The sequence below is a fragment of the Mustela nigripes genome, chromosome 12, assembly GCF_022355385.1.
Source record: "Mustela nigripes isolate SB6536 chromosome 12, MUSNIG.SB6536, whole genome shotgun sequence".
Classification (NCBI taxonomy): domain Eukaryota; kingdom Metazoa; phylum Chordata; class Mammalia; order Carnivora; family Mustelidae; genus Mustela; species Mustela nigripes.
The window spans coordinates 98,350,858-98,376,466 of NC_081568.1; the positions used below are offsets into that span (position 1 = coordinate 98,350,858).

Genomic DNA, 25,609 nt, shown 5'->3' on the forward strand with positions numbered 1-25,609 from the left:
TGCGGGGCTCGATCCCAGGACCCTGGGATCATGACCTGAGCCGAAGGTGGATGCTTAATGACCCGAGCCGAAGGCAGAGGCTTTAACCTGCTGAGCCACCCAGGCGCCCCAACACCACATTGTTTGCAAAACAATACTTCGTTATGTAAGAATCTATTGCATTGGGGTGCCTGGGTGGCTCAGATGGTTGGGCATCTGCCTTCCATGTCTCCATGATCTCCAGGTCCTGGAATCGAGCCCCATGCCAGGGTTCCAGCTCAGTGGAGAATCTGCTTCTCCCTCTCCTTCTCCCTCTCCCCCTGCCTGTGCTCTCTGTCTCCATCTTTGCCTCTGTATCCCTATCAAATGAATAAATAAAATCTTAAGAAAACAACAACAATCTATTGCATTTGTGCTGGGAGGAAAAATTGAACAAGTTAACTAATTTGTCTTCTCTTACTTAAGCACTTCTGCTGCTCAGATTCTGCCTGAACTCCAAAGGAGTCTATCTCTGATAGACTCACACAGATTTTCACTGCATTTGGAGTTGTGCTTTTTGTTTTGAAGACTTAGGGCAAGAGCTATGAAGAATTGTTTCCTGGGGGGCCTGAATGGTGTTGGTCATGAGAGAGGGTCTATATGGTTATGAGACAGAGGTCAGCATCAGATCGTCACTGGCAAAGGCACCCATTTGTTTTTTAAATAAATTAATGTAATATGTAAGGCCCTTTGGAGTATAGGCCTAGGATAAAGCTTTTCCTGCTGAGATATAAGCTGGGTAGTGCCTAGTGACAGTAGGATTTTAATGCCAAGCTTATTTGCAGAGAGATTTAGATGGCTGTATTTTTTAGAATTTTTTTCAGGATGAAGAAAGTGCTAGACTAATGGTTTAGAAAACAGTAGCAAGTTTCTAAGTTAGACTTTCCCAATGTTATGACAGTGTTATGAAGACTTTTTAAAAAGGAAATAGTAAACATATACGAAATGACAGTGTTATGTAAATGACAGTGTTATGAAGACTTTTTAAAGAAAAGGAAATAGCAAACATATACGAAATGAGTGTAGTGTTATATAGTGAACCACCATGTTTCCGTTACCTAGGTCCTAACAATTGTTCTAACAATCCTGTTTCATGCATACCTCTACTCAGTGTTCCTCCCTCAGTGAGTTATTTTAAAGCAGACTGTTACCTCCTATATATTTATAAAAGATATTCTTAAAAAAGATATAATCACAGTACCAATATCCACTTATTCCCAATTCAACAAACACTTCACAGTTTTAATCACGTGCAAGGCATTGTGGGGTTTTTGCTTTTGAGGATGAAAACAAGTTTCCACCAAGAAACACGTGTCCTAGTGTTCATTGTATCTGAAGTCAGAGGATCCGATGTGAGTGTATATAGTTAAAGCTACACGAAGTCTATTAGTGGGGCTTGGTGTCAAGAACAGCAGACTTCGGACTGAGCCGACCTGGTGACAGTGAACCTGAGACCTCTCCACAAGGGTTTAATTTTTTCCCCCTAACCTCTGGAAAGCAAGGCATGGGAAAGGGATTTAGTTCATGTTGTGCCAGGAGGTGTTTAAACTTGTTTCTTTTTCCAAAATGTACAAGCTGCTAAGAGAACTAGAGACTTAAATTAACAAGTCTTGGAAAAGACTTTTTTTTTTTTTTTTTAAACTGCGTGGGTCAGGGAAATTCGTTCCTTTCGGGTCACGTTCCTGCCTCCAGCTGGCCTGGTTTGCTAGGGGCGTGCTAGAGGTCAGCGGCTTCCGCAAGGAACTTGGTGCCTGGGTCTCGCGCTGTTCCAGAGACTCTCAGGCGACACTGGGCGTTTCCTCTTTTTCTGGCCTCGGAAAGTTTTTGTTTTGGTTCTTAGTTCCCTGTCAAGGAAAGGAACCCTACGGACCAAAGGTTTCCCAGTCTCCTCCCGGTGGCCGAAGGCCAAATTTCCCCCATCACAGCTTGACCAGACTTGGTCCCTTCAAGATCCTCCAAGGCCGGGGAAGCGCGTCTTGCGTAGAGGAAGAGAGGAGGCAGTCAGGCTGCCATATCCACACCCACTGGCCGGCCCTTTTTTTCCCTCATCCGTGGGCCAGTACCCATCCTACCGCAAAGGGTGCGCGCAGTCTCCCCAGTGACTCCCCAAGAACCCGGTTCTCCACCATTCCCAAGAGAATACTCAATTTGGCCGCGCCCGCGCTGGGTAGAGGGGAGGGTTACTAAAACCCGGGAATAGGATGAAGAGCGCATGCGCAACCAGGCGGTGGCTTTCAAGAGTTCGCCCGGCGGCAGCAGCCGCTAGGTGGCGCATGCGCCCTGGAGGGTGCGGGCCGGTCTCCGGGAAGAAGGCAGCGGCGGCGGCGGCGACGGCGGTGGCGACGGCGGCGGCTGTGGGGAAAGGCGGGGGCGCCGTGGGGGCCGTGCCCGTGTTTACACAGCGGCGGGCGGGCGCGGACGCGGAACCTGGCGCGGCGGCGGCAGGATGGTCATGGCGCATTTCGTCGAAAATTTTTGGGTAAGAGCGGGATGTTGGAAGTTGGGTTTTGGGGTGCGAAGCTTTCTCCGCCTGACCTCGGCCTGTGTGCGCTCCGGGCGGCGGCGAAGCCTCGGCGGTGAGGGCTAGCGTCCTCGGGCCGCCGCCGGCTGGGTCCCGCCTGTGTGAAGCCGGGAGGGCTGCGGGCCGCCGTACGCCAGGTCTCGCAGGCTCGCAGCCCTTGCGGGGGCGAGGGCTGTCAGCGCGGCCCCTCATCCCGCGGCGGGGACGCTTGGGGGCAGCCCGCCGCCCGCGCTGGGACAAAGCGCCGGATGGGGCGGGAGACGGGACCCGGCCGGAGGCTTTAGGCTCCGGGCGCGCTTCACGGCTTGGACGCGGCCGCGGGGCCCGCGGCGCGGCCGCCTCCCAATGCGCGCTGCCAGCAATCGCCGGCCGGAGCCGGGCGGAGGGGGCTTGCCCCCGTCCAGCGCCGCAGCCCCCATCTTAGCCCTTTTGCCCCCCATGGTTTCCACACGGAGTCCCTTGCGGGCTTGGCTTGGATCCGCACTTCCTCTCGGCCTCGCAGCTCGGCTCTTTGGTCTGCGCCCAGGACTTTGCCTCTGGGCCTGTTCACAAAGCGTGTAAAAGTTGAATTTAATGTAACTGGATTCCTTGGGCTTAAATGCACGAAGACTTCCCCTTGTGTCCTGTGCTCCTTCCCCTTCCTCATTCTTTCCACACCCCTCTCCTTAACTCCGTATTAGTATTAGGTGGTTCTCTGAGAATGACTTCAGTCACCGTGCGGGGTGTTTTTCTGTATTGTTTGTTGTAATGGGAAGTGCAGTGCAGCCGAGTGCGGGAGAAGGAGCATGTTTACCTCGGTATCTTGGGTCAATCTCAGTGGAAGTCCTGACAGCTGCAAGTACTACAGCTCCATTTTAGTTAAAATTCAGAAGTAATTAAAGGAGTGCTCTTTCAGGGAAGAAGAGGTGTGTCTTAAATTCTTATTTCTAAGTGTATTACGTATGGACTTAGTAATCAAATCAGCTCCTAGTCATTTGGTTTGAATGTTTCTTGTTTTCCGCAAGCGACATAAATACGAGGCATTAGGTTTTTCTTTAAGAAATACCCTTATGAAAAATAAAATACCCTTATGGGGCGCCTGGATGGTTTAGTCGTTGGGCATCTGCCTTTGGCTGGGGGTCATGATCCCAGGATGTTGGGATCGAGCCCTGCCTGAGTCAGGCTCCCTGCTCAGCAGGAAGCCTGCTGCTCCCTCTCCCCTTCACCTTGCTTGTGTTTACTTTTTCTCTGTCTCTCTCTGTCAAATAAAAAATATTTAATGAAGTTACAGTTCACATACTATACACTCAGTTAAGTGTACAATTCAGGGGTTTTTCGTCTGTGCAGTTACGTCACCACATTTAGAACCATATCCTTACCTCAGAAAGAATCTCTGTATCCATTAGCCCCTAACTCAGCCTAGGCAGTTTACTAATCTATAAACATCTGCCTTGATAGATTGGTCTCTTGTGGACATATATAAATGGGATCATATGTGTTATCCTTTGTTGGCTTCTTTTCCTTAGCGTGTTTCCACACTTCACCTGTGATGTAGCATGTATCCGTACTTAATTGCATTTTATGGCCAAACATTCCATTGTGTGTGTACACCACATTTTATCTCTTCATCAGTGATAGACGTTTGGTTGTTTCCATTTTTGGGCTATTATGAATAATAAATATGAACATTTTTGTACAGGTTTTTGTGTGGAAATGTTTTCATTTCTTTTGGGAATGGAATTGCTGGGTCATGTTGTTACTCTTTAACATTTTGAAAAACTGCCAAACTGTTTTCCAAAGTGACTGCATGGTTTACAAACCCACTAACAATGTCTGGTTCCAATTTTTCTGCATGCTGGACACCACTTGTTATCGGTCTTATTGTAGTGGATGGGTGTGAAGTAATACCTCATTGTGGGTTTGATTTCCATTTCTCTGATGGCTAATGTTGAACATCTCTTCATGTGCTTAGAGAAATACCTTTTTAGATTCATTGCCCATTTTTAGATTAGGTTATTTGTGTTTTTATTATTGAATTGCAAGAGTTTTCGTATGTTCTGGGTAGTCTTTTATCAGATACATGATTTTGCAAACATTTTCTTCTATTTTGTGGGCTTTTGTTTTTTCTTGATGCTGTCGTTTTTGAAAACTTATTTGTTTTTAAAAGTTATTATTATTATTTTAAAATATTTTATTTATTTGAGAGAGAGAGATTACAAATAGGCAGAGAGGCAGGTAGAGAGAGAGAGAGAGAGGGGAAGCAGGCTCTCTGTTCAGCAGAGAGACAACATGGGGCTTGATCCCAGGACGCTGAGACCATGACCGGAGCTGAAGGCACAGGCTTAACCCACTGAGCCACCCAGGCACCCCTTAAAAGTTATTTTTAATTGAAGTATATAGTTGGTGTATAATACTAGCTTCAGGTGTACGATGTTCAACAATTACATATATTATGACATGCTCACCAGTGTAAGTGCCATTACTGTCTTACAGTATTACAGTATTATTGACTCTATTTTCTATGCTGTACTTTTCATCCTTGTGACTTCTATAATTATAGCAGTAGGTTTGTACCTCTTAATCATCTATTTCACCTATCCCCAGTGTCCCCCCGAACCACCCGTTTTTTCTCTTTATGAGTGTTTCCGTTTTTTGTTCATATGTTTTTTAGATTTCATATATAAGTGAAGTCATACAGTATTTGTCTTTTTATGTCTAACTTGTTTCACTTAGCATAATATATTCTGTGTCCATCTGTGTCAGATATGGCAAGATTACATTATTTTTTATGGCTGAGTTGTCCATTGTGTATGTGTACCACAGCTCCTTTATTCATCTATGGATGGACACTTAGGTTGCTTCCATATATGTTGGTGATTATAAATAATGCTGCAGTAGACATAGGAGTTCATTTACCTTTTTGAATTCATGTTTTCATTTTCTTCAGGTACATATCCAGAGGTGGAATTACTGGATTTTATGGTGTGGTTTTTTTTTTTTTTAAGATTTTATTTATTTATCTGACAGAGAGAGACACAGCAAGAGAGGGAACACAAGCAGGGCGAGTGGGAGAGGGAGAAGCAGGCTTCCTGCTGAGCAGGAAGCCCCATGTGGGGTTCCATCCCAGAACCCTGGGATCATGTCCTGAGCCGAAGGCAGATGCTTAATGACTGAGCCACCCAGGTGCCCCAATTTTATGGTATTTCTCTCTATATATTATATCTATATTATATATATCTATGGATATATATATCTATGGAAATATATATATATAATATTTGATAATATTATTTTCCACAGTGGCTACACAAATTTACATTCTCACCAACAGTGTGGGACTGTTTCCTTTTCTCCACAACCTTGCTGACAATTGTTATTTCTTTTTGATAGTAACCATTCCAACTTGTGTGAGGTAATTTGATATTGTCCTTTGAAGCATCAAAATTTTAAATTTAGAAGTCCAGTTAATTTATTTGTTATTACTTATGCTTTTATTGTTTAATCTAAGACGTTTTTCCTAATCCATGGTTACAAAGATTTACTTGTGTTTTCTTCTAAGGGTTTTATAGTTTTAGTTCTTATATTTAGGCCTGTGATCCATTTGAAGTCAGTTTTTGTGTGTGGTGCCAGGAGGAGGTTCAGCTTCATTCTTTTGCATGGATATGTAGTCTCAGTACCTTTGTTGAAGGGCTCCTCTTTCTCTGTTAAATACTCTTGACACCCTTGTCAAAAATCAGTTGACCATAGATGTATGGGTTTATTTTTTGATTTTTAGTTGTATTCCATTGTCTATCCTTATGCTAGTCCTACACTGTTTTGATTACTATGGCTTTGTAGTAAGTTTGGCATCAGGAAGTGAGAGTTTTCTAGATTTGGGCTTCCTTTTCAAGATTATTTTGCCTATTCTAGGCAAAATTTTGCCTATTCTTGCCATTTCTGTATGAATTTTAGGTGTAGCCTATCAATTTAATTGGTTTATTAATTTAGATATAGTTGATGTATGTAACCTGTCAACTTTAGACTTCAGGTTTTAGGCAACTTTTAAAACTATTAAATTGGATTTAAAATTGGCATCCCAAAATGTTTTGCTTTATTTTATTTTTTAAATAATCTTTACACCCCATGTGGGGTTCAAACTCATGACCCCAAGATTAAGCATGCTTTTCAAACTGAACCAAGCAGGTGTCCCTTGAATGTCTTTTGATAGATGAATGTCCTTGGGGTTACTGGGTTCCTCAGTTGATTAAACATTTTAAGCATCTGCCTTCAGCTCAAGTCATGATCCTAGGGTCCTGGACTCGAGTTCCATACGAGGCTCTTTGCTCAACATGGAGTCTGCTTTTCCCTTTGCTGGCGGCTCCCCCTGCTTGTGTGCGCTTTTGTGCATACTCTATTTCTCTGACAAGTAAATAAATAAATAAAATCTTAAAAAGAAAGAATGTGTTCTTTTTTTTTTTTTTAAGATTTTATTCATCTATCTGACAGGCAGAGATCACAAGCAGGCAGAGAGGCAGGCAGAGAGAGCGAGGAGGAAGCAGGCCCCCAGCTGAGCAGAGAGCCTCATGTGGGGCTCCATCCCATGGGATCATGACCCAACCCTGAGGCAGAGGCTTTAACCCACTGAGCCACCCAGGCACCCCGAAAGAATGTGTTCTTGATGCTTTCTGACTTACTTCCAAATTGTTTATCAGAAATTGAAGTATAGTTTACTGCAAATCGTACATTAACATTTTAAAGTTACTTTTGCTTCTGTTAATTGAGCTTTGAATATAGCCTTATCTAATGATTTTTGGCTGTTATGAATAATGCTTTCTACGAACATTATTTTATCAGTTTTTGGGTGCCCCTTGTCCTTTTTGACAGGAATAAATTTGGATATCTGAAATCTAGAGAAAACTTCTAGTCTAATTTACGTTTTTGTCATTTCACTTCCCCAATATTGAACACAAACAGTTAAAATAGATATCATTTTATTTATTTCCAAGCCTGGAATTAGGGCTGAAAACTCTAAATTAAATATAAAAGCTTTATAAAAAGTTCCAAAGGATGACTAAATGAAGTAGGGAAAACTAAGAACAAGAACTAAATAACTTCAGAGAATTTGATAATTGTCTAAGACAACTTAAAATTTTACATATTTTAGGATCATTTATAACTTCCTAAAACAGAAATTACAATATTAGTTTCACTCTTCTCCCCTAATCTTTAAAGTAGCACTGTCAGGTCAAATAAAACTTGTCAAAGTGAGGTAATGGGAAACTTTAAAGTTTTAAGTTTCTAACCAAACAACTTATTAATTTTTGTTTTCCCTCCATATAAAAAGACAAACCTTTTTGTTGTGGCATTTGTTAGAGGAAAGTTTGAATCATTCAAACTATTTCCAAGCCCTTTTGAAAGTAGCACATCCTGCCTTTTTTTTAAGGTATGGTTTTTCTTAACTAAAACAGTATGCTACATTATGAATTACTTAATATTATACTTTGAAGAGAAGTATTTAAAACTTCCTATACAACAGGTGGTTTGTTGCTGATAAGTCATTTTTTGCCACAAAGTATAGTGCCTTTGATAGTAAAGTTGAAAATGTTTTTCTTTTTCATTAAAATTGGATAACAAAATTAATTTTGATAGAATTCCACACTATTGCCTTGGTATATAAAACAGTTGTTAGTCCTTCAAAAGATAATGTAACTTAACTTTTTTGCTGATATTATAGTAAGTATCTCTGTACACTGTTTATCGGAGTAGGGTACTAATTTATAGTGCTCTTGAGATTGTGTCAGCATTGCACTGTAGTAATTAAAATGGCTTTATGTTTTCATATAAACCCTGATTAATTGAGGAGTTAAATTTTGAAAAACATATGCTTTTTTATGTATAATTAACATACAGTGTTATATTAGTTTCAGGTGTACAGTATACTGATTCAGCAATTCTATACATTACTCAGTTCTCATCATAAGTGTACTGTTTATCCCCATCACTATTTCCCCCATCCCCACACTAACCTCCCCTCTGGTAACCAGCAGTTTGTTCTCTATAATGAAAAGTCTGTGTTTTTGGTGTGTTTCTTTCTTTGTTTTGTTTTGTTAAATTCCACATATGAATGAAGTCATATGGTATTTGTTTTTCTCTGAGTTATTTCACTTAGCATTATACATCCTAGGTCCATCCATGTTTTTGCAAATGGCAAGATTTCATTCTTTTTTTAATGGCTAAGTAATATTCCATTATATATATTCATCTTCTTTTATCTGTTCATCTATATAGATGGACCTTTGGGTTCCTTACATATTTTGGCTGCAATAAACATAGGGCTACTGCTTATACTTTTTTGAATTAGTGTTTTCATATTCTTTGGGTAAATACCTAGTAGTAGAATTACTGGATTATATGGTAATTCTATTTTTAACTTTTTAAGGCATCTCCATAGGGTTTTCTGCATGGCTGAACCACATTGCATTCTCATCAACAGTGCATGAGGGTTCCTTTTTCTCCACATCTTTTGTGTTTTTGATTTTAGCCATTCTGACTGGTGTGAGGTGATAACTCATTGTGTGTTTTTTTTTTTTTTAAGATTTTATTTTTTTATTTGAGAGAGAGAGAGAACGTGAGCTGGAGGAGGGGCAGAGGGAGAAGGTTGCCCAAGGAGACTATGCACCCAGCCTGGAGCCTGATACAGGGCTTAATTCCACAACCCCAAGACAATGACCTGAGCTAAATTAAGAGTCAGAATGCTCAGCTGACTGAGCTACCCAGGCACCCCCTCATTGTGGTTTTGATTTGCATTTCCCTGATGATGAGTGATATTGAGCATATTTTCATGTGTCTGTGGCCATCTGTGTATTTTCTCTGGAGAAATTTCTGTTTGTGTCTTCTGATTTTTTAATTGGATTATTTATTTATTTATTTTTTTGTGTGTGTGTTGAGTTGTATAAGTTCTTTATGTATTTTGGATACTAACCTCTTAAAAATTTATTTATTTATTTATTTATTTATTTATTTTTTTTAAAGATTTTATTTATTTATTTGACAGAGAGAGATCACAAGTAGACAGAGAGGCAGGCAGAGAGAGAGAGAGGAGGAAGCAGGCTCCCTGCCGAGCAGAGAGCCCGATGCGGGACTCGATCCCAGGACCCCGAGACCATGACCTGAGCCGAAGGCAGCGGCTTAACCCACTGAGCCACCCAGGCGCCCTATTTATTTATTTTTTAAGATTTTATTTATTTATTTGACAGACAGAAATCACAAGTAGACAGAGAGGCAGGCAGAGAGAGAGGAGGAAGCAGGCTCCCTGCTGAGCAGAGAGCCCGATGCGGGACTTGATCCCAGGACCCTGAGATCATGACCTGAGCCGAAGGCAGCAGCTTAACCCACTGAGCCACCCAGGCGCCCCTAAAAATTTATTTTTTTAAGGAATGGATTTCATTGGTGATAGTTATTTAAGAGGAAAAATAAAGCATACCTGATTTAAATAGCTTATCAACCTTATTTTATATAATAATCCTGATGTCTATAAAATAGTAAGCATTCTCCCAAAGACATCAAGTATTCTTTAGCATATATCACATTGTAATGAGCTGACATTTTTAGTTAGGTGACCTTTTCCAAAAATTATTTCCAGTCAGCACATCAAGAATGAAATAATTATCTTTGGTGTTTTTATCCTGAAGTATTTCTTTGTTTCTTGTCCTTATTTCTTTTTTTTTCTTTCTTTCTTTTTTTTTTTTAAAGATTTTATTTATTCATTTGAGAGAGAGACAGTGAGAGAGAACATGAGTGAGGAGAAGGTCAGAGGGAGAAGCAGACTCCCCATGGAGCTGGGAGCCCGATGTGGGACTCGATCCCGGGACTCCCAGATCATGACCTGAGCCGAAGGCAGTCGTCCAACCAACTGAGCCACCCAGGCGCCCCATCTTGTCCTTATTTCTTGTATTGTTTAACCAGTATGGAAGTTTTGTCTGTTGGTTTCATTGGTATTGTCATGCTTTACTTCTAAATAAAATTGGAGCACTTGCTTAATTTCCAGAATTTGATCCATCATTTACATGGATAAACTGGGAGGATTAAAATGTTTTTTAAAAACCTGGAATTGGGGGGTATCTGGGTGGCTCAGTGGGCTAAGCCTCTGCCTTCGGCTCGGGTCATGATCTCAGGGTCCTGGGATCGAGCCCCACATTGGTCTCTGCTCAGCGGGGAGCCTGCTTCCCCCTCTATCTCTGCCTGCTGCTCTGCTTACTTGTGATTTCTCTCTCTCTGTCAAATAAATAAATAAAATCCTTAAAAAAAAAACCCTGGAATTGCTATTAATAGGACTTTGAAGTGTAAAACATTGTATTTTTGCTTGATTTTTTTAAAAAAGCTTTTATTTATTTGACAGAGAGATCACAAGTAGGCCAAGCGGTAGACAGAAAGGGAGGGGGAAGCAGGCTCCCTGCTGAGCAGAGAGCCATATGTGGGGCTCGATTCCAGGACTCTGAGGTCATGACCTGAGCAGAAAGCAGAGGCTTAACCCATTGAGCCACCCAGGTGCCCCTGCTTGATTTTTTTGTAATCTCAATTTTTTTTTGATTTTATTTATTTATTTGACAGAGAGCGATCATAAGTACGCATTGAGGCAGGCAGAGAGAGAGAGAGAGGAGGAAGCAGGCTCTCCACTGAACAGAGAGCCCGATGTGGGGCTCCATCCCAGGACCCTGAGATCATGACCTGAGTGGAAGGCAGAGGCCCAACCCACTGAGCCACCCAGGTGCCCCTGTAATCTAAATTTAATATCCTAGGGAGATTAATACCTAACACCTATACCTACACCCACACACATGTATTCTTGGGGGGTATAACCCATATGTAAATTGAAATATATATATATTTTTAGAAAACTAGTTGAGGTAATCATAGATACCCAGATTATAGACTTTTTTTTTATTACTTGAAATTTCCAAATACTGCTTATGATATGATCCCATTGGGTGGTACACTGAAATTTAAGAAGTGTATGTGTATGCATATTTACATATACATTAATTAAAATACTTGCAAAATTTATGTGGTTCAGTATTCAAAAAGGACCAAAGGGAACACAGTATAAAATCTTATTCTTTTGGGGCACCTGGGTGGCTCAGTGGGTTAAGCCTCTGCCTTCGGCTCGGGTCGTGATCTCAGGGTCCTGGGATCGGGCCCCTCATCGGGCTCTCTGCTCAGCGGGGAGCCTGCTTCCCCCCTCTCTCTCTGCCTGCCTTTTTGCCTACTTGTGGTCTCTGTCAGTCAAATAAATAAATCTTTAAAAAAAAAAACTTATTCTTTTTTCCTCAGCCTCCAAGATCTCCACAAAGGCAGTAACTGTTACCAGTTTCTTACATAGCTTTCCAGAGATGATCTCTGTATATAAACAAGGAAATTATAAACACTAAGTTAGAATGTGTGGTTGTTTAATTGTTAGCGAGTTATCTGTGCCCAAATTGTTTCCAACTGCAACAAGCTAGGAAAATGCGAACTACAGATTCATCTAAGTTTGTTCAAATAGACTTGACAGATAGACATTATAAAATCAGCATTTTAGATGGCAGTAAATTTTATTGTGAGGCCTTTAGAATTTTGGGGGGGTGGAATGGTGGTTTGTTTTGTATTTTTGCTTTAATTATAGGAGAAATTTGAAAGTGAGAAATTGATACTGATTTAGTCTGTGTAAATTCAACTCAGGGGAGGGATTTTAGAACATTGACATGGAAAGGATAAAAATTTGCTGTCTGGGTTGTTTTGTAGCCATGCACACTAAATCCTGAGTGCTCTAATCCTTTCAGAACTACTTAAGTAGGAGAACTACTTAATGGGAGAACAGGTATGCTTTATATCATCGTACACATTTGGCTAGCGTAAGCTCTTTGGAAGTAGTTTTTTGAGTACTGTTTCTTGAGGTTATCCTTCCTGGTTTGACAATTCTAAAACATTGAACAAAAGCACCCTAAGAGGGACGCCTGGGTGGCTTAGTCTGTTTAAGGGTCTGTCTTTGGCTCTGGTCATGATCCAGCATCCTGGGATTGAGTTCCGCATTGGGCTCCTTGCTCAGCAGGAAGTCTGGTTCTCTCTCTGCCTGCCTCCCTCTCTCTGTCAAAGGAATAAATAAAATCTTAAAAAAAAAAAAAAGCACCCTAAGAAATCCGTATAGAAATATGGTGCCATGGAGATGTAAAGGGAATAGGGTTTGATTTTCAGTTTACCTAGTGTGGAAAGATGACAGAATATTACAGTTGGAAGAGTATTAGTATTAGTTTGGTCCACAGAGATGAGCGTAAGTTGGTCAGATGTGGGGGAGAAATAAAAACAGTACAATAGAAGCTGAGACCTAAAATGGTAACTATTGGTTAAGTTGCTAGAGAATGTTGCTGAGATAGCCAGATTCAGAGAATTAAATTGAGAAATGATTAGTGAACTGTAGGATGAATTTGAGACACACAAGTCCATTAGTTCTATCAGGAACATGCTCCTTCCCTGATGGAACAGCAGGAATAAAGGTTACAGAAGATAGGAGAAGCATGTTTGCTTGCATTTAGGGATAGATAGGAAGGTACAATGTAAGTAGAGCAAATTGGTGATGCTGGACCTTAATACTACAAAGTGTTAATTTTTATTTGGTTGAAACAAGAGCGGTGAAGGTGGCTTTCTTTTTTAATTTTAATGTTATGTGGTAGGTAGAACAGAGAGTACAGAAGAAAATTAAAATTATATATAGCTTTACCCTGTGTCCACTGAGATTTTCTTTAGAAATACAACATGCACAGTAGGTTTTGCTGTATTGTTCTGTAGCTTGGTATTTTCAAATGATAATTGCCATCAAACATTTTTCTCATATGATTAAGTATTCTTTGAAAATATTTTGTAGTGACTTTCATAGGTTTCCATGGAATAAATAGGTAATTTTTAAAACTGCTCCTAAAAAACTTTAAGGTTTTTTTTTTCATTTATGAATTAGGAGGAGATTTAACTATTAATATGATCAAGATGTCAGTTGAAGAAGGTAGCCTTTGTTTGAAAGTACAGATTGAAGAGGTTTTGAGAAAGCTGAAATTGTTTTTTTTTTTATTTTGAGATTAATGAAAATTATATGCATTTACAGTATATTACAGAAAATTTGAAAGTTATAAGACAAAAAAATTATCCTCTTTGCTTCTGCTATTTTTGTTGAAGCCATGTAATATCTTTTAGGTGGCTTTACAGATTTAATTTACTGGAAGAGGTGAGTTGTAACTGAAGACATTAGGGAGTATTTGAAGGGTTGGAAATAATTTCTTTAATGTGATAAGGTTTATTTTCTTCAGTCAGCCAACAAATGTGTTTGAGCGACTACTGTACCTGCAGCAAGTAGTTCTTACTGCTGAGCAGTGCTTGTTTTACATCTTCAGTCACTGTTTTCTGCTTTAAAAACATCTTGCAAATGGTTCTGTAGAATAGTTTTGATGATCATGTGTGAAAATTTCAATGTATAAATAGAAGGTTGACTAGAAGAGATTATAACTTGTGGTTAAATGTGCTATTTACTTATAGAAAAACTGCTTACGTAAGAACTAGAGCAAAAGGAAAATGTAGAGTGGTAGGAAGTGATGATATTTATTTATTACCTTTGAGGCAGTTTGAGGTTGAGAGGAAGGTTAGGCATGTTATTTGCTGTTCACATGACAGCACCTTTTGACCCTTTGATCCCCTTCCAAAAATTTTTAAAAAGATTTAAAAAGGAACAAGGTAAAATAAACATCAATTCATAGTGTGATTGTACAGTATACACTATCTCCTGCCTGTTTTCTAGAATCTTGGAGTCATCAGAAGTGAACGATATCCAAACTTTTTGTTTTTAGTATTTAACTTACTGTTGCTCTTAAAAGGTTCTTTGAAGGAGAAGTTTCAAACCATTAACTAAAAATCTCTGGGATTTATAGCTTTGTATTTTTCCACTCTTACTATTCATGGGTCTTAAAAAACCAAGATACATTAAACAGTTCCATTTTCATTAAAATAGGTATTTCATAGCTTTGTTAATAGAGATGCACTTTTTCTTCAAGTGGGGAGTTGTTAGGTTGTATTTTATATTTATTTAAATAAATGCCTTTGAGTTTCCAAAATAGGTTTGATGACTTATTCAAACCTTTAAACTTGAAATTTCAAGTATGTCTTGTAGATTCTGAATTAGACTAAAAAAAACCCGTGTATTTCCAGTGACTTGGTGACCTTACTTATAACTTAACTATCCTTTTAGCTAAATTTTAGTTCAGTTGATAATTTTAAGTGCAAAACTATGCATGGTATGATCTCATTTTTCTATTAAAAAGTAACATGTTACTATATGTTTGGGAAAAGGAATCTGGATTGTTAAACATCAGACTGTTAAGTGCTGTCAAATTAGAGCAGTAGGAGGAAACAATAGGTCCTGAGAAGTTTGTGTTTTCTTAAAGGACTTGCGTAGTTCTGGACTAAACATCTTCAAAGGATGATAAGATTTTTTTTTCTACTTCCTATTAGGAATTATTTCAAAGATTTTTTTTAACACTTGTTCATATAGGATTATAAGAAGATTTTGTTTGCCCCAGGCCACACTCATCGTACTTTTATGAAAGTACTATCTCTTTTTAAAGTGCATGGAGACCAGCAGGTAGAAGATCCTACCTTAGTTAAATCTTCAAAATAATTGTCTTCCTTGTGTCAGCAATAGCAATGGTGTTAATAGTAGCTATGGTCAGTTAATACTGCAAATCTCTCTGCAAGAATTAATTGATTGAAATAGGTAAAAATACTTGCTCATGCCTTTGACAAGTTTATCATGATATATTTAATATATTGTGCAATTCACTTAAAGTGTACAGTTCAGTGGTTTTGGGTAATACAGATAGATGCATCCATCATCACAGTCAATTTGAAAACATTTTCATTACCTCAAAAAGAAAACCTATACCTTTTGTCACCTCCTACCTTACAGCCCTCCTCCTTAGCAGCCCACTCATCTACTTTCTATCTCAGTGTATTTGCTTATTCTGGACATTTCATATAAATAGAATCCTACAATATCTGGTCTCTTGTGTCTGATTTCTTTAACTTAGTGAAATATTTATGATGTTCATTCATTAAGTCACATGTATCACTGTTTCTTTTTATTGCTGAATTATATTTTATTTTATGGGTATACTCTTATTTTGTCTTTTTATTCACTGGTTGATGGACATTTAAGTTGTTCCTAACATTAAACAACTGGGTAATAGACATTTTGTCCTAGCATTAGGTTAATTTTGGCTGTTTTGTTAATTGTGTCCTGCTTTTTTCCATTGACAGTATATCTGGGCAAATTTTTAAAATTAACAGTTAAAAATCTGCATTATTTTTAAACTGTAGTCTTTTAAAAAAACACCATATTTTTTTTATTGTAGTATATATGTCATTTACTTAACCAGTAATATTAATGGATTTTTAAAATTTTTTTCAGTTATAAATAGTACTTCAGTAAATATTCTTCCACATTTATCTTTGTATGTGTGTTTGTGTAGTATAGATTCTTAAAAGTAGAATTGCTGGATCAAAGGGCATAAATATTTACAGTTTTAATAAAATATTAGAGACCAGAAGACATGTTTAGTCGTAGTTCTATTTGATAATAAAGGTCTGTTGTCAAGTTATTTGTGCGTTCATCATGTATTCGTAGTTAGCCAAGGAAAACAAGTTCTTGCTTGAGTTAACAGAATATGTTAAAGGAAAAAAATATTTTTGTGTTGAAAATAACAGAAACATATCCACTTCAGGATCTCAGATGATAACATGGATATGCAATTCAGGAATACTTTTTGCTATTTTACTTTTCTTTGAATTAGAAACGCCTACTAAAAATGTCAGTGTCTGCTGTAAAAATGATAGCACCTTGTGGAGGTACTTCTAGTTAAAAAAAAGACTGGGTAATCTGAAACAGATTCTTTTTTTTTTTTTTTTAAAGATTTTATTTATTTATTTGACAGAAATCACAGGTAAGCAGAGAGGCAGGCAGAGAGAGGAGGAAGCAGGCTTCTCCTGGAGCAGAGAGCCTGATGCGGGGCTCGATCCCAGGACCCTGGGATCATGACCTGAGCCGAAAGCAGAGGCTTTAACCCACTGAGCCACCCAGGCGCCCCTCTGAAACAGATTCTATAACAGAATTATAATCTGTTAAAATTGTCAGTTTCAAGGGTGGTCTCTCCCTGTTTCACCAGAATTTTCAGTGTTTTGTGCAGGTGAAGACACTGAAGCCAAATGGGTCTAAACCTGAGCTCCACTGCTCTGTCTTCTTTATTTTTTGATATATAAATGTGTATATATTTAATATTTAGTCATCTGTTATCAAAGCTATAAATTAAGTTTTTGACAAGGTAACAGTACGACTTGCAGTCTTTATTGGACACTTTGAAATTTTTTTTTAGACTAAGTTGTATGTGTTTATGTGTGTGTGTGTAGAGAGAGTGCACTAGTGCCATTTGAAGTAGTAAAATTTTTGCTTAGTTTGTGCTAAAGGAAAGTTCATGAGTAGTAAATATTTGTTTTAATAAGTTTGTGAAATTATTAAAGAATAGTGCCTGGAGTCAAATTCAAGTTTTTCGACTTCAGTAAATGAATGAATCCCTAAATAGGAAGAAATGACAAATGGATTTGTAATCATGTAGGGTGTTTGTTTTTAGTGGTTAGTGCCTTCTGAGGCAGGCTTCTTCTATATTACATCCTTATTATTAGAGTTTTCCTTGTCTTTCCAAGTGAAGACCTGAGGGATGGAATAGCTAGCACTATTTCCCAGGGTGTGTTAATGCTGCTTTATTAATATTGTTATACTGTATTAAATTAATAATCCTCATTTTTCCTTATTGGGAATTTTAATTAATATGTTATTTGGACATCTGAAGTTACTGGATAAAGAGCTTACTTCAAGGACTTCTTAATAAAAACCCAGATTTCTGAATATAATTTAACCTGTTCTTGTTGCTTAACATTTTTAATACTTTAACAGTGAAGCGAAATGCTCAGGACCTTATTGCTCCAATTACTAGTGGTTTCCAAGATCTCATCTCCTTTAAAAAAATTTTTTTTTCTTTTTATTGTAAGCCTGGTAAATAGTATTTCTAATAGTCTTTGTGCCTATTTGAATAGCCCTTTATTCCCAACTTGCTTCTAATTTGAATATGCGTAATGCACATTGGGAACCCAGGTAACCTGACTGGTAAGATATTTTTTTAAAGATAGATATTTATTTATTTGAGAATGAGTGAGTGAGTGAGCACAAGTAGGAGTGGGGGGAGGGGCAGAGGAAGAAGTAGAGGCAGACTTCCTGCTTAGCAGGGAACACAACCCCAGCTGAAGCAGACGCTTAACCAACTGAGCCACCCAGGTGTCCCCAAATATGACATTTTATTTTATTCTATTTTAAAAAAAATTTTTCTTTGTTTATTCGAGAGAGAAAGAGAGAGAGCATGGGGGGAGGGTAGAGGAAGAGGGAGAACCAGACTCGCTGCTGATTAGGCAATCCCACATGGGGCTCCATCCCAGGACCCCAGGATCATGACCTGAGCTGAAGGCAGACGCTCAACTGACTGAGCCACCTGGAGTTTCCCCCAAATATGACATTTTAATTTATCATATATATATGGCAAAATAATTACTTTTATATTGATTTATAAGTTTGTTAGGGATCACTTCAGCATAACTGGAAGTTTCTGTGTTTCCTGTTTTTGGTGAACTGTGAAAAAATTAGGGTTCATATTGTGTAATTCTTGCTTATTGTATTGCTATTTCCAGCAAAGATACTGAATTATTCATTATGTTATTTTCACTGAAGAAAAAAAAAAAACTGCCAATTTTAGAGAGAGTTATTGAGCTTAGTTTATTCATAGTTGTTTAAGTTTACTAAAAGATGCATTAGTTATTATAAACATTTTGTGGTATTGAATGTGTAAGTGATTAGTAATAGGCTGTCTTGATTCGGAAGTCAAGATTTACTTATTTTATTTTTTATTTTATTTATTTAAAGATTTTATTTATTTGACAGACAGCAAGAGAAGGCACATAAGCAGGGGGAGTGGGAGAGGGAAAAGCAGGCCTTCTGCTGAGCAGGGAGCCCGATGCAGGGCTAGATCCCAGGACCATGGGATCATGACCCAAACCAAAGGCAGGTGCTTTAAGCTTAAAGGGTTAAAGTCACCCAACGACTGAGCCACCCAGGCACCCCGAGATTTACTTGTTATAAAGCAGGGACTCTGCCTGAATAATCAGGAATCCCTTAGTTCATCTTGAAGGAATTGAAATGGGATTGATAATGTATTTTAAAAGATCCATGGTTACCTTTCCTAAATTATTCTGCATGTTATTTTAAAAAATTTCACTAATAAACTCACATGAGTGATTATAGAATGTGTACATGTGTGTTTAATGTGTGTATATGTATATATAATAAATTGTAAACTTTGTCAAACTGCGTCATATTCCTTTGATACAGTTTGAAGTCCTATAATGAGCAACATTGGTTTAATTAAATTTAATGCTCCCCTGAGCATTAGAGTTGCATATTGGTTAATATAGGGTTGTTCTTAAGTCGTTTTGATCTTTTTTTGTTGTTAAACTAAAAATCTTCTTCAATTTTAGGGGGAAAAAAATAGTGGCTTTGATGTCCTTTACCATAACATGAAACATGGACAGATATCAACAAAAGAACTAGCAGATTTTGTGAGAGAAAGGTATGTATTTTTTTAATAGTAATTTAACAGTTTGAGTTAAATTTTAGAATATAAATGAGAAAAAAAATTGTTTTTGAGCCATGCTCTATTTAGGGGGAAATGAGAGAGAGAGAATCTTAGTAGGCTCCTAGTGTAAAGCCAGAGGAGGGGCTCAGCCTCAAGACTCTGAGATCACAACCTGAGCGAAAATCAAGAGTCAGACACTTAACCAACTGAGCCACCCAGATGCCCCAGAAAATTTTAGTTAGATCTGGATTAAAATAAGTACACTCTTGAAAAGTGTATTATATATTTTAAAGTAGTGTGATTATCTAGCGGCTACACATTAAGGACTGCATAGTGGCTCCAGGGAGTATTGCTGAACTCCTGGTTTGTATTCATTGTTTATAAATAGCATTACAAACGATATAAATATAAATACATAAATAAATGGAATTTTGTAGGATAAAATACTATCATTTCTTTAAACAAACATGTCATTAAACATACTAAAATAATTTGAAAAGTCTAAGGTTTTTAAATTTGTAGTTTAATTATGTATTATTTATTTACTTATTTATTTAAATTTTAAGGAGACTCTGTGCCCATTGTGGGGCTTGAACTCACAACCCCGAGAGGTAGAGTTGCATGCTCTATCAACTGAGCCAGGCATGTGCCCCTCTAAGTTTTATTTTAAAGAAGTATAAGTATATATTTTTAAATTCTTTATGTTTATAAAAATGTGATTGTCTTTAAGACTCTTAGAATATGGTCATCAATTTAAAAACTTAAAAATTAATGTAATTTGATTTGATTAAAGCTTTTTTTGTGGCTAGGCCCACTTGGTAATTTTTATAGGAGCACACTTAAGAGAGGTAAAGAGTTTACCTTAGTAATAGGGGGATATGTGTGTGTTTGTGTATATGTGTTTTTAAGATTTTATTTATTTGAGGGAGGACAAGCAGAGTGAAGGGCAGAGGGAGAAGCAGACTCCCTGCTGAGAATGGAGCCCCATGTGGGGCTCAATCTGGGGACTCTAGGATCATGACCTGACTGAGGGAAGATGCTTAATCAACTGAGTCACCCAGGAGCCCCAGCGATATTTTGCCTTTAGATATAATACTCCATTTTGGGGGGTACCTGACTGTCTCAGTTGTTGGGGCATGCTGCTCTCAGTCTCAGGGTCATGAGTTCAAGCCCCATGTTGGGCGTAGAGGTTACTTAAGAAAAAAACAAAAATACAGTACTCCATTCATTTATTCTTTCAATAATAAATATCCCATGTCTGCTGTGTGCTAGGCACTGGTCTGGATTCTGGTAATATAGGGGTTAAGATAGAGCTGCTGTCATCATAGAATTTACCAGAACATAGGAATTGGGGAACAAGGTTTTTTATGTAAGACCAATCCTCTTTTCTCTTTCACTTCTCTTTTGGAGTTAAGAGGGAGTCAGAAGCTCTAAGTGCTGTGGATAAAGCTATCCTTCATTGGCTTCTGCGTCATCCTTGGCAGGAATAAAGAAGGGGTCTCATAGTGCTGTGTCTCCTGGCATGTCCTGTAGCCTTCCTTCTCCCCCAGCACTAACATCACTAACTGTAACTACTTTGAAATCATCCAGGCAGTTGTCATAATGCCTTTTAGCCTGTTTATATCAGTCACGCTAAGAAGTCCACAACTCCTGAGTCATCCTTTTTTGTCTGGAATCTAATCCTTTATGATTCTGTGGGCTCTTAAGACAACCCCTCCCTCCACTACCATGTTCCTGGTTTAATGTTTTCTTCATAGCACTTAAAACCATCAGATACGTGATATTTATTTGTCCGTCCCTCTCCTCTAGAATGTAAACCCTACAAGGGCAGGGATTTTTTTTTTCCTTTTCTTTTTTTTTCTTTTTCTTTTGGTGGGGGTTGGTGCTTCTTATATCTCTTGCATTTGGGAGAGTACTTGGCTCTTAGTAAGGATTTTTATGATAGAATTAAACTCTGACTTTACTGCCCTGATCCTAGCTATTATTATTGTTGCCTGAACTGCAACAGTAGCTCCTGTCTTTCATATCTACATTCATTCTTGTTCCCCTGCAACTTATTCCCCTCACTGTAATTGGAGTGCCTTTTCTTTTTTTTTTTTTTTTTTATTTATCAGAGAGAGAGAGGGGGAGAGAGTGAGCACAGGCAGACAGAATGGCAGGCAGAGGCAGAGGGAGAAGCAGGCTCCCTGCTGAGCAAGGAGCCCGATGTGGGACTCGATCCCAGGACGCTGGGATCATGACCTGAGCCGAAGGCAGCTGCTTAACCAACTGAGCCACCCAGGCGTCCCTGGGGTGCCTTTTCTAAACCTCAGAAAGGTTTGTTACCTCTCCTGTTTAAACCATTTCAGATTCTTCCTATTTCTCTGAAGGTGGGCCTGCCCTCATCTTGATCTGATCCCAAACCACCTTTCAAGCTTTAGTTCATGCCAGTCTCTTCCTTATTCTCTTTCCTCTCCAGAGACATTAGTCATTATTTTTGAAAGACGTCTTCCAATCCACAGTTTGTACATGCTTATTCCTATTTTTGCCTAATTAATGCCTGCTTATTTTTCAGAGCTCAGCAGTGTGGCCCCTTCTTCGTGGATGCTTTTCCTTATTTCCCTGATTCTGTCAAAAACACCTGTTATAGTATCTCTCAACATCATATATCTCTTTGCAGTATTTATGAAATTTTATAATTATTCATTTTTTAATATTTATTTCTATGTTTCCCTATAAAGGATATAGTATTTTTTTGTATCCTGGTGCCTAGAACAGAGCCTGGCACAATTAGATACTTCTATTTCTTGAAGGAATGAGTGAGAAAGAAGGAAAGAAAGATAAACTCATAAACATACAGTGTGCACTAAGGATTGTGTATGTATTATTTCATTTAACTATGAAAACTCTAATTCCTGTTTTATAGATAAGAAAATTCGGGCCTAGAAAGGTTAATTTCCTGTCAGTTATTTAGAGTTTCTCTCCTCCTTTCATCCCTTCTTCCCTGCTGGTCTGTTCCCTTTTTCCCTCCTCCATTCCTCCTTTGCCCCTTTCTTCCTTTTTGTCTCTTGCTCCATTACTGCTTTCCTCTTTCCTATCTTCCTTCCAACAGCTTTATCAAAGTATAGTTGACAAATAGTATACTACACATTTAAAGTGTATAATTGGATAAATTTTGACGTATACATACACTCAGTGAAACCATCACCACAGTCAAGGTGGTGAACATATGCATCATCCCCTTTGTAATTCCTCCCTCTGTCTCTCCCTTTTATCCCTGAGCACCCACTCATTTGCTTCTGAGACTTAGGTTAGTTTGTATTTTCTAGAATTTTATAGGAATGGGATCATACTGAATATACTCTGTCATCCAGTACTTTCACTCAGTATAATTATGTTGAGATTGATCCATGTTGTTGCATGTATCAATAATTCATTCCTTTCTACTGTTAAGTAGTATTCAAATGGCAAAGGAAGTTAGTTGTACCTATTTTTGAACTTTGTATTAAGTATATCAATTTAATCATTATATTGAGTGTTCTTTTGTCTTCTTTTACTCAGCATGTTTGTGAGATTCATTTTTTTTTAAGATTATTTATTTATTTATTTGAGAAACAGAGATCACAGGTAGGCAGAGAGACAGGCAAAGAGAGAGGGGGAAGCAGGCTCCCCGCTGAGAAGAGAGCCTGAAGCGGGGCTGGATCCCAGGACCCTGGGATCCTGACCTGAGCCGAAGGCAGAAGCTTTAACCCACTGAGCCACCCAGGCGCCCCGTGAGATTCATTTTTGAGTGTAGTATAATTATGTTCAATGTTACGTAATACTAAATTGTGTAAATATGCCAAAATATGTCTACTACTGTTTACAGACATTTGGATTCTTTCCATTTTTTTTTTTTTTTGCTATTACTAGTAATATTGCTTTGAATACTCCTGTATAAGAGTCTTGCTATACATATACTTATATTTATATTACGTATATACCTTACAGTAGAATTGCCAGGTCATAGAGTTATGTATATGCAATACCAAAGAATTTTCCAAGATGGTTGTACCGGTTTATACCAGCAGCAGCCTTGTTTCAGAGTTCTAGTTGTTAATGTCTTCATCACCACTTGGTATTGCCACTCTTTAAATTTGAATCATTCTGATAAGTGGAAGTACATGTCTCCCCCACTTTTCAGAAGTTGGTGTTACGCCACTTTGCTCTTAAGAAAGATATATATCACTTTGCCAACCAAGAACAACCCTTAGAGGATTTTTGCTTTTGCAAAAAATAGCAAAATGAGAAAATAATGTTTGGCATTTGTTTTGCAGTGAGCCCTTATGGAAGTGGTGTGTACAAGGAGAGTGGCGCTGCCAAGCTCCTTCCCCGGGAACTGCTTAGCATCTCATTTTCATGCCGCCATAGTTTTGAACTGTGTCTGTGAACATCTGTGCCTTAGCTCAGTTTATTTTATGCATCTGTTAGCAAGATATGCCCTACAGTATCAGAAAAGCCTAAGAGGGGTTATTTTTTGGGTCTGGTAAAGCTCAAAAATTTTTCTGTGTAAATTAATGGTAATTGCTTCTTTGCTTTATGCCATTTTGGCTTATGAAAGATTTCATAGGAAGGCTGTACTTTTATTTTGTTTGTTTTTTTATTGAAAAAAATTTTATTTATGTATTTGAGAGAGAGAGTGTAGAGAGAGTATGAGGGGGGAGGGTCAGAGGGAGAAGCAGACTCCCTGCTGAGCGGGGAGCCCAACATGGGGCCTGATCTCTGGACTCCAGGATAATAACCTGAGCCAAAGGCAGAGGTTTAACCAGCTGAGCTACCCAAGTGCCCTAGAAGGCTATACTTTTAGATTGTGAGGGATACCTGTATTTCATTGTGGTTTTAATTTGCATTTTCCTGATAGATGATGACCTTGAGCATCCTTTCATATGTTTATTAGTTATTTGCATTTTCTCTTTAATGAAGTACCTGTTAATCTCTTTTTTTTTATAAAATATTTATTTGAGAGAGGGAGAGAGAACACATAATGTGTGCAAGTGGGGGAAAGGATGGAGTGATAGAGTCCTCATGCCGACTCCCTGTGAGCAGGGAGCCCATCGTAAGCTTTAACCCACAACCCAGGAGATCAGGACCTCAGCTGAAACTGAGTGGGATGTTGATCCAGCTGAGCCACCTAGGCGCCCCTTCTGTCCATCTCCTGTGGTTTTTTTTTTTTTTTTAAACCCTGTTAAAGAACAAATTGAAGGAACTCTATGTATTTTGGGTGAAAGCAATTTGTCAGCATATATACACATTTATATATAAATCGCCTTGATTTTTATGTATTGACTTCGTGTCCAGAAACGTGTAAGTCCTTGCTTATTCTGATAACTTATCTGTAAATTGTTTTGGATTTTCTGTGTGTACAGTCATCTTGTACAAGTGACAGTTTTATATCTCAGTTTCCAGTCCTCATACCTTTATATTTAGTTTTCTTATCTTACCATACTGAAGTATTACTTTAGGTGTAATACTGAATAGAAATGCTGATGGCAGGCATCTTGTCTTGTTCCTGGTCTCACATTTATTTCACTCTTGTTTTTTTTTAAATTTATTACTATTATTTTTTAAGATTTTCTTTATTTATTTGACAGACAGAGATCACAAGTAGGCAGAGAGGCAGGCAGAGAGAGGAGGAAGCAGGATCCCTGCTAAGCAGAGAGCCCAATGCGGGACTCAATCCCAGGACCCTGGGATCATGATCTGAGCTGAAGGCAGAGGCTTTCACCCACTGAGCCACCCAGGGGCCCCTCACTCTTGTTTTTTTTAAGTTAGGCTCCATGCCCAGTGTGGAGCCCAACATGGGGCTTGAACTCAGGACCCTGAGGTAAAGACCTGAGCTGAGATTTAGAGTCCGACGCTTTACCAAATGAGCCACCCAGGCGCCCTTCACATTTCACTCTTAAATATTATATATTTACTCAGTTTTTTTCCTTACTGTTAATCAAATCAAGGAAACTTCCTTTTATATACTGTTTTGTAATTTTTTTAAAAATTATGAATGGATGTTGAATTTGGCCAGTACTTTTCCTGTATCTATTGAGATGTTTTTCTTTCTTTTTTCCCCCCTTGTTAAAATCTGAATTTGAATTTTGAATGTTAGACTTTCCATTTCTGATACAAACCAACTTGGTGGAGATATACTATCACTTTTATATATTGGTGGGTTAGTTTGCTATTTTATTTAGGATTTAAGCATCTATATTTGTTATTGAGATTGGCCTGAAAAATTCCTTTATCTAAGTGTCCTTAGGTTTTGGTCTCAAGGTTAGTTAGGCTTATAAAATGAGTTGCATATATCTCATATTTTTATTCACTGAAAAAATTTGTGGTATATTATAGTTTCTTC

At 38.4% G+C, this 25,609-nt stretch overlaps 1 protein-coding gene across 1 annotated transcript in view; it reads left to right on the forward strand.

The window, feature by feature from the left end:
• The window catches only part of FCHO2 (FCH and mu domain containing endocytic adaptor 2), a 147,402-nt gene that overhangs the window by 19,759 nt on the left and 102,034 nt on the right, over positions 1-25,609 (forward strand). Inside the window, 4 exon segments of the mRNA XM_059416377.1 lie at positions 1,711-2,185; positions 2,243-2,403; positions 2,405-2,497; positions 19,148-19,239. Coding sequence (XP_059272360.1) covers positions 1,711-2,185; positions 2,243-2,403; positions 2,405-2,497; positions 19,148-19,239 — 821 coding nt within the window.